The 8,611-nt window shown below is 48.4% G+C and overlaps 1 protein-coding gene across 1 annotated transcript in view; it reads right to left on the bottom strand.

Annotated features, from left to right (window-relative positions):
• Nucleotides 1-951: 951 nt before the first annotated feature.
• The window catches only part of DZIP1L (DAZ interacting zinc finger protein 1 like), a 51,058-nt gene continuing 43,398 nt past the window's right edge, over nucleotides 952-8,611 (bottom strand). The window contains exons 15-16 of the mRNA XM_054040915.1: nucleotides 7,809-7,948; nucleotides 952-5,461 (exon numbers count right to left, since the gene is read on the bottom strand). Coding sequence (XP_053896890.1) covers nucleotides 5,282-5,461; nucleotides 7,809-7,948 — 320 coding nt within the window. The 3' untranslated portion in view covers nucleotides 952-5,281. The remainder of the gene's footprint in view (nucleotides 5,462-7,808; nucleotides 7,949-8,611) is intronic.

Here is an 8,611-nt window from a genome sequence, read left to right as displayed (position 1 = left end):
GGGGGTGTTTGGTGGTGCTCCACGCCGGGGGGGGGGCTTCAGGAGTGCAGCACTGCACGGGGGTGGAGGTGTTCAGCAGCGGGGCAGGGGGTGTTTGGCAGTGCGGCGTGGGGGCGGGGGCTGTTTGGCAGCACGGTGCTCAGCAGGGGTTTCGGCGGCGGGGCACTCCGTGGGGGGGTGGGGGTGTTCGGTAGCGCGGCGGGTGGTGGGGGCTGTTTGGCGGCGCTCCGCGCGGGGGGGGGGTTCAGCAGCGCGGCGCAGCAGGTGTTCGGCAGCACGGCAGGGAGGCGGGGGCTGTTCGGCGGCGCAGCGCTCAGCAGGGGGTGTTCGGTGGCGCTCTGCGCAGGGAAGGGGTTCAGCAGCACGGCGGGGGTGGGGAGGTGTTCGGCAGCGCGGCGGGGGGGCGGCGGTTGTTCGGTGGGGGGGGTTCAGCGGCGCGGCACTCGGTGCAGGGGGGTGTTACGGCGGGGCAGCGCTTTTTTTTGCTGCTTGGGGCGGCAAAAAAGTTAGAGCCGGCCCTGGTGTGGTCCAATGACTAAGACAGCAGCTGAGCTCTTCCATTGCCCTGCTGTGTGAGTCACTTCACCTTTTTATGCCTTTGTTTTGGCTCTTTAGATTGGAAGATCTGCAGGGGATGGTCTATCTTCTCTTACTATGTGATTGTATAGCGCCTAGCATGATGTGCTGAGCTGGAGCTACCAGAAATCATTAATGACAGTAAGGGAGCTATAGCTAGGGAGTGGCGGCTTGTGGCCCATGAGTTAGGAACTGGATTTGATTTCCTTAGCCCATGTGTATTTACTCTAGCTTCAGGTGCATTCCAGCTAACACCTTGGACCTGTGACAATGTAAACTCATTTACTATTCCAGAGTATGTTTGGTGGGACTCTTTCATTTGTTTTCCCCAGACAAAAACTCCAGAAGGAACTATTTAAAAGAAAACTCCACTGCTGAAACAAACATGTTTTATTGAAGGAAGTATTCAAAAACAGGCTGATCATCAGCCAAAAAGAAGGATAACATCTGTTAAAGTAATTGTATAGTATCAGGCATAGCTATGACACTGTAGCCATAATAAATAATTAATACAAATAAATCATCATTCTTACTTAAAATGGGAACATTAATTAGTAATGGGGTGTATGGAACAAGCTTCCGTGTTTTCAGATAGGGTTTGTTTGCACTTGTTTTGAGATTGCTGGTTACCAGGTATCCTTGATATTTTATGAAAGCTCAGAAATGTCATTTTGGTTTGAATTTCTATTTCCATTCTCCTAAACTCAGACTGTTTTACATTCCACAGATGATGAGACCAGACATGTAAAATGTTAGCTTAAACTATTCTTTCCCTAATGACAGAGGCACTAGAAATTAAATTGGTTGAAAAAACTGGGAAAATATGATGAATTTTGCTTTTAATTTGACCATTTTTTAAAAAAAGTGAAATTACAAAAATGTAAAAATTCCAACCAGCTCTATACTTGGTTGAAAAAAAGGGGAGGGGGATGGAGATTGTAAAAATGTCACTGATTTTCCCGTTTTTCAAATTTACAAAAATTAGAAATTTGAATTGTCAAAATTGTCTCAGACGCAGCATATAAGTAGATGTACAAAAATGTATAGATTTCCTGGCACTTACTTCATTTTTAAAGCTAAATTTACATAGCAAAACTCATTTTATGCAGTAACTTATTTACATTGACTATATTCATTCTTTGGATAGGGTCCTCCAATAATTTAAAAATAAGAAGGGGAGTAAAGCTGTGATCTGCATTTCTGTTCAGCTGCGCACAGGCAAACGCCATTCTAAAGCAGGAAGGCCCTGGTTGTTTCCCATCATATGGAGGGTGACATAACAGGAAGAGGATAGGTCCAGCAATGGCAACTAGCCAAGATTGTCAGGGACACAACCCCAGCTCTGGGTGTCCCTAACCCTCCAAATGCCAGAAACAGGGACTGGATGAAAGGGGAGGGATCACTTGATAATTGCCCTATTCCCGCTGAAGCATCTGACAGTGACCACTGTCAGAAGACAGGATACTGGGCTAGATGGACCATTGGTCTGACCCAGTATAGCTATTCTTATGCTCTTAAGAGTCCTTTTGCTTTCTAAAACCAGTTCTAAACTCATTAACAGATGTTTTTGATGGGAATACTAAAGGGACACCATTCATTTAATCCCCCCACCAAGTCTGACACTTTTTCACATACTCTTCTTTCAAGCAATGCTTCAGTTTCTTCAGTGATACCAATCTGAAAATCTACTTTTGTTCCTATTTTTCCATTACATTTTTACTTTTGACAGCTCTTTTTGTCAAGTCACTTTGTGTTTCTCCTTGTCTATTCAGTTTCCCCTGCAGGAGGGGGGAGACAAATCATATTTTAAACAAATAGAAAATTTGATTGTACAACAAAAAAGGGCAGGCGGACTCAGGGGCAGGGTTAATACCTGGGATAAATTTTTAACTGTTTTAAAAAGACACCTGATTTCAAAATGAAAGTGTCCCTTGAACACAGATTGGATTTGTTTTGCTCCACTTGGCTCAAGGCAGTTGCCTCTGAAACACTTATCTAGCAAAGCACTTAGGCCGAGCTCCTCAAAGGTGTCTAGCTCCCACTGAAATACTTGTCAGGATCTGGGCCTTAAGCACAAACATAATATCAAGCACTGAAGCACTGAAGACAGTGGGACCATTCCCATGCTAAAGTGCTTTGCTGCATCAAGGCCTGGGAGCAGAATAACTCTCTAGCTAGAGCAACACAGAGGAACTCTGCAACAAACATGAAAAATATCCTGATTAGAAAGGACAGCAGATATGTTGTAAAGTAAAGGGAGCTAGAGCAAATGCAGTGAAACCTTGTTAACCCTTTGGAGTCTGTGGAAATATATCCCAGCCTTGTAAAAGTACCATGAAAAGCATCCTCAAGTGAGTGGGAGGTAGAATTTGGGAAGGCTGTTATATTGATTGTTATGTAAGTAATACACCATATCCAGCCATTATAGTCACACAGGGGGAATCTGTCATTAAGGCACAGCTCGCAGTAGGCAGAGGTGCAGCTCTGCCCTATAGGTCTGGGGCAGCATTGTGTGGCTCCACCTGCCCCCTGTCCATTTTGGCATGGCTTGAGATTCAGGAAGCACTTGCAAGGAGCAGCTCCTGCACTCTGGAGTGGCCACGGACTGCAGAGGTCCCATGCCAGTGGGACGCTAGGAGAGTGTTTGCATCCTCCGTCTTTGTGCACCTGAATAAGGCACAGCCACATGCCACCTTGCAGATATACCTTAAATTCACAGTGCTACTGGCCGTAATGGCTTGGGGCTATGTCCCTCTGGTGCAGCTGGGGAAATCGTGAGGCACTGTAGAGTTCATTGCTGAACCTTGTGGATTCTCAGTACACCGAGTACACAGTACACAGAATGTGGTTTCATATATGCTTCCTATGCTCTTCAGCGCATGACACTGTGGAGCTGATCCTCTGTACTGCACCTTGTGTAATACTTTATGCACATCCAAGGGGAGGATATAAGCGGCTACTGTTCTGACCAGGTAATATTTTACGCTCCTTGGTGTAAGCAGCGGCATAAGGTGCAAGCTCACAGAGAGCCGGCACCTGCATATTTATGTGACAGAGCTCCGGTGCTTTCTGTAATGTGCTTTAGACAAGTGCACCTGCTTGATCAGATCTATTCCTGCAACCTGCTCCTGAGTTTCCAGCAGCTCCCTGAGTCAGTCCTAAGTATGACAGCCCTGCCCATTTCTGGGGCTATGGCGCCATCGAGTGGACGTTTCTGTACATGTGTGTTCTCAGAGAACTTGCCAAGCATTCCCAGCTGTGTTAGTGTTTCCTTTGTCACCCTCTGCATTGCTTTGTCAGCTGTAGGACATGGCTCATCAGAGCTGGTGTACTCTGTCAAAGGGAGTAGCTGCAGCCAGGCCAATGCTGAGGGGCCTGTCCCTGCAGCACTGAGGGGGTTAACAGAGTCCTGTTTCTTGTATCTAATCTTTTGCTCCCGGCGATAAAATCAGGGCCTGATTCCTGCTCCTACGGGAACACCCCCAGTGTGAGGTGGGGAAGGGGGATGGAAACCTGCTGAGGCTCTCCTTGTGGAGAGTGTTTCAGTGGGGAGAGGAGGTTTGCCCACTGAAGACCAGGCCACAGGGCCAGCCCAACCATCCCACAGTGTGGGAGAACTAGCCATCCATCTGAGACCCTGTGCCCCTGGCGGGCTGTGCCAATCCCTCCCCCGCCTGCTCCATGGCAAAGTGCTGCCTACGGAACTGAGCTGATGGGGCCTCACAGCCAGCAGCTGTCACTAGGATCCCTCCTAAAGGGGGATCCCAGCGCAGACAGTGGGGAGGCATTAAAATAACCTAGCTGTGGCCTGTATTATCTTTTCATGGAGATGTGTGCAGGGCTCTGGGGGTCCAAAATGCATCCCCACCCTGCCAGGGCCCTGCCCTATCTCCCTGGCCTATCTCCTCCCCCCGGCAGACCAAGGATCGCCTGCCACAGGGCCTGGGGGGTTGGGGGGGATGATGCAGTCATGGCGGCTGACCCTCTAGCCCCATGGAAGGGGTTGATCTGCATGAGGAGTGTCCCCACTGTGCATGGAGCCCTGGGGCACAATCAGACTCCTTTAGGGCCCGATCCTGTGAATCTATGCACAGTAAGCTGTCTGTTGGGGATCTCTCTGGGCAGGAGGAGTGAGGGATTCCTTCCTCCACTTGGCCAAGGAGGGGATGAGATGCTTGGGGGCTGCACCTGCAGCCTTGATGCCTCAGTGGCCTCCATACCATGTGCAACCCCACTCCAGAGTGTCCAAAGGATGGCAGCCATGCCCTTGCCTTGCCCCCACAGAGCCCTGTGTATCCCCTGAATGCTGACCCTGACTCTTCCCTCCACATGCTCCGCCCACTACTTTCTTCACACTGGTGGCTGGGGCAGCAGAATGTGCCCCTCCACACGCAGGGGTGTTGAATGATACGTTTTTCCAACCAGCCCAGGAGACACTTACCCGCACTCATGGTGGAAAGGGCACCTGGGCAGCCGTTGTAAAAATGCATCATAGCTAGGTAGCACTTGAGGCCATGGGACAGGGATTCCCATTCTGATTGCTCTAAACTGGTGGGTTGTTTTTAAATTGGAGCCCAGTGCCTGATCTTCCTATAGTAGCAGGATTCCAAAGCCTTGTGGCCACATGGCAGGAACTTCCAGCTTTGGGATTGGGCCCTAAAATCCAAGCACTTGTAGAGTACGGCGAAGGGGGCTGTCAAACGAGTCACCAGCCTCCAGCCCTCGTGCTGCTGGAACTCCAGATGCTGGTGCCCTGCGACCCTGCCGAGTCCCCGCTGTGCCTCACAGCTGGTTGCAGCTGCTGCTTCATCTGGCTCTTGGCATCCAGGAGTTCGGTGATCTCTTCAAGGGAGGAAGTCTCCAAGTCGCTGTTCTCATTCACAAACTGCATGGGGAATGAGAGGAGACAGAATGAGCAAATATGGCGAGTGTGAGCCGGTGCTGTCTTTGCTGATAATGGCCTGGCTGACTGCAGGGGGCTGGCATGGGGTTAGTGTAGTGCTTGCCCTCGGCACTCATGGGAGCATTTCCATGTGGCAAACCTTCCTTATCAGCCAAATACAAATTTAGGTTTATCAAATGCTTCCTTCAGCTACTGGTTTTCTGTTGCAGCTCCCCAGCACTTCCCAGGGCAAGGCAGGGCCATCTGTTGCCCAACAGCAGAACTACTTATAGGGTCAGATTATGGCGCATGAACTACAAGGACTCCCTAGGAAACTCAAACACACAGTTATGGGCCTGACCAGGATGTTGGGATCATCTAGTTTGACCTCTTGCATAACACAGGCCAGAGGATCAGCCTGGGATTTCTGCATCAAGCCTACATCTTGTGGGTTGAACTGGAGTGTATATTTTAGAATGAGACATCCAGTCCTGATTTAATGGATCTGGGAGAGGAACGGGACAGAGCTGCTTGAAGTGTGTCAAGTTACAGAATTTTCATGACATTTCAAAAACTGGAAAAAAAAATCCTTGGGGAACAATGTTGAGATAGTTGCAGAAAGTCTTCCCCTGAATCTGTTCTTAAACAATCCCTTGTGACCTATTGACAGTGGGCACTGACATTCACTTTTGGCTCGGCCTCTGTTTCAATAAAACCAATGACATTTCACTCATTGAACAGGTCTGATACTTTATGTAAATTACAGCTACAACGCAGTCTTCCCAGGGATCTAAGGACCCAATCCTGCAGCTGGATTTGCCAGGATAGTTCCTTGTACCCACAAGTATTTTATAGCAGGATCGGGTTACTTTACATCCAAATAGGGGTATCTTTGTATTTTCTTGGGCGAGATTTGGCCTTACTTTGAGTGTCATTTATTTACCCCACCTCTGAGGACTGTTTTCAGGTTCCTACTGTGATTTCAGTAAGGAATCCCCGTGTTAGTGGTTTGGCTGGGATTATTTCTGATTTATCCCACAACACCATGTTGTGCCCAAGTTGCATGAGAGCGCAAGATTTAATGTGATGATGTAATTTGATGCTTGCTAGACTCCTTCCCCCCATGTTCATGGGTTGCAAATCATTTTGTAAATCTCACTCTTGGCTTTCTACTTTGCCACATGAAGGCAGAGAATCTCTTTCACATTGTTGTGAAGAAACTTTATGGTATGCTCAATGGAACTGTTCAGGGAAAGTAATTTTAAAAAGTAATAGGACTTCAGTGCTGCAGCCATTTATGAGAAAGAGTTAATGTAATTAAAATTGAGGTTACATATGTCCCATTTTAGTAATCTGATAGTTTTTTCATCACGTCACCCCAATTAGCTCTGGACATGTTCTCGAGACTTCTGTTTAATTTCATTCCCAGGCATTTCATGCCTGTCTTTAACCATGTGAATTTCCATTTTCCAAAGATTGTGAATAGGCAAATATTTGGAAGGGCCTACAAAATAACTGGATGATGGGGCAGATCCTCCACAGCTGTAAATCACCATCACTCCTCCCAGCAGAGACTGTCTATGTGACCAGGCTGCTGGGCCGATTTACACCAGCTGACAATCAGTCCCATTGGGCTAAACGCTGAGATGTCAGCACGGTCACATCTAGATCTCAAAGGCTGGTTCTGGTAATGCTGCCAGACCTGCAGCTTCACAGGCTCTGAACCCTTGGGGCAGATGGAAATGCTGCTGTGATACCTACTGCTGTTGCTCCAGCGCAAAGTTCTGTACAGGACGAGCTGGCCTGGGGAATCTGGGCTTCTCTTTCCTCTAGCTGGGGTATATTGCATATTCTCCCACCCCTCCATGCAATTGTCCTAACTCTGTATACAAAGACCCACCTGGTCTGGGACAGGTTCCCTATTCTCACCCCTCAAGCTCCATGGTACTCTTGACCCTGACCCAGCTTATATGGTAGAACTGTTCTATGGGGAGGTGTTGGAGGAAGGGGGGAAAAAATCACACACTGAGTCTTAGGCTTTGCAGCTGGGAGGCCCAAATGAACAGCTAAACCAGAGACACCTGATTTACCTGAACCAACCATGGGGCTCTCTAGACATCAGTGAACTATTCTTAGCCCAGAGCATAAACACATATTCCTCCTCCCCAATGCTAACGCTATAAAACGTCTTCCCCTACCCCAATGGCTTGTTATTTTTTGAGTCTCTGGCTATACAGTGGCCTCCACTTTGAAATGGTTTGAGACAATGCTGGTCTCCACACTAAATCGATGCATTCCTGAATACCAGACATTTCCCTTTCTCTGCAAGTCTGCCAGTTGCACAAGGTACCTGGAGTTTCTTGGCTGAGAGGCTCGCTTTAGGAGAGTCAGAGGGCAAGGCGGGGAGGAGTTTTATCCCACCAGCAGGCTTCCTTGCTGGCATGCTCAGTGTGCGCTCCAGATTTTTAGCCATTGCAGACACCAGCGTCCCTGCACAGAACACAGCTTGTTAGAATTGGAATCCAGTGCCCTGCACTCACATGGTCAATATCACTGCACAACTGAATTGCTCATCAGGACTCAGAGTGGATGGGAAAGGATTTCCTTCCAGACCCCTTTTCCAGTTTTAAAGGGAACGTGTTGCTGGTGAAAGGTGTCAGTGATGGAGCTGAGAAGCCAACTATAGTTCATAGTACACAAGACTGGAAGGGACCTCCTGGGTCTCTGAGTCCAGTCCCGTGCTTTCTCAGGCAACCCAATCATATTGCTTGCAAACTTACCAAGCTCCGTCTTCAAACAATTCAGTTGTTTACCCCCAGTGCACCTATCAGGAGGCTGTTCCAAAACCTCACTCCCCTGATGGTTAGAAACAGTCCTAACTTCCAGCCTCAATTCATCCATAGGGTAAATACAATCAGCTGCAGGCTACCACAGCAGTGTGCCTCAATCCTGAGTTACTAAGGCTCCTGCTAAGCACTGGAGTTGCTAGTCCATGTCTAGTCAGTCCTTCCAAAAGGAGCTAATGTGGACTCTGGCTGTGGTGACAATTTTTGAGATGCAGATGGCTGCCAGCTAGGCAGTGGATAGAAGCCACCCACTCATTTCGTAGACAGGGCTGACTAGCAGCCAGGGAAGAATGACTTTTGTCCACGC

This window comes from Malaclemys terrapin, chromosome 9 (assembly GCF_027887155.1).
Source record: "Malaclemys terrapin pileata isolate rMalTer1 chromosome 9, rMalTer1.hap1, whole genome shotgun sequence".
Classification (NCBI taxonomy): Eukaryota; Metazoa; Chordata; order Testudines; family Emydidae; genus Malaclemys; species Malaclemys terrapin.
This window is presented reverse-complemented; position numbering and strand designations above follow the sequence as displayed.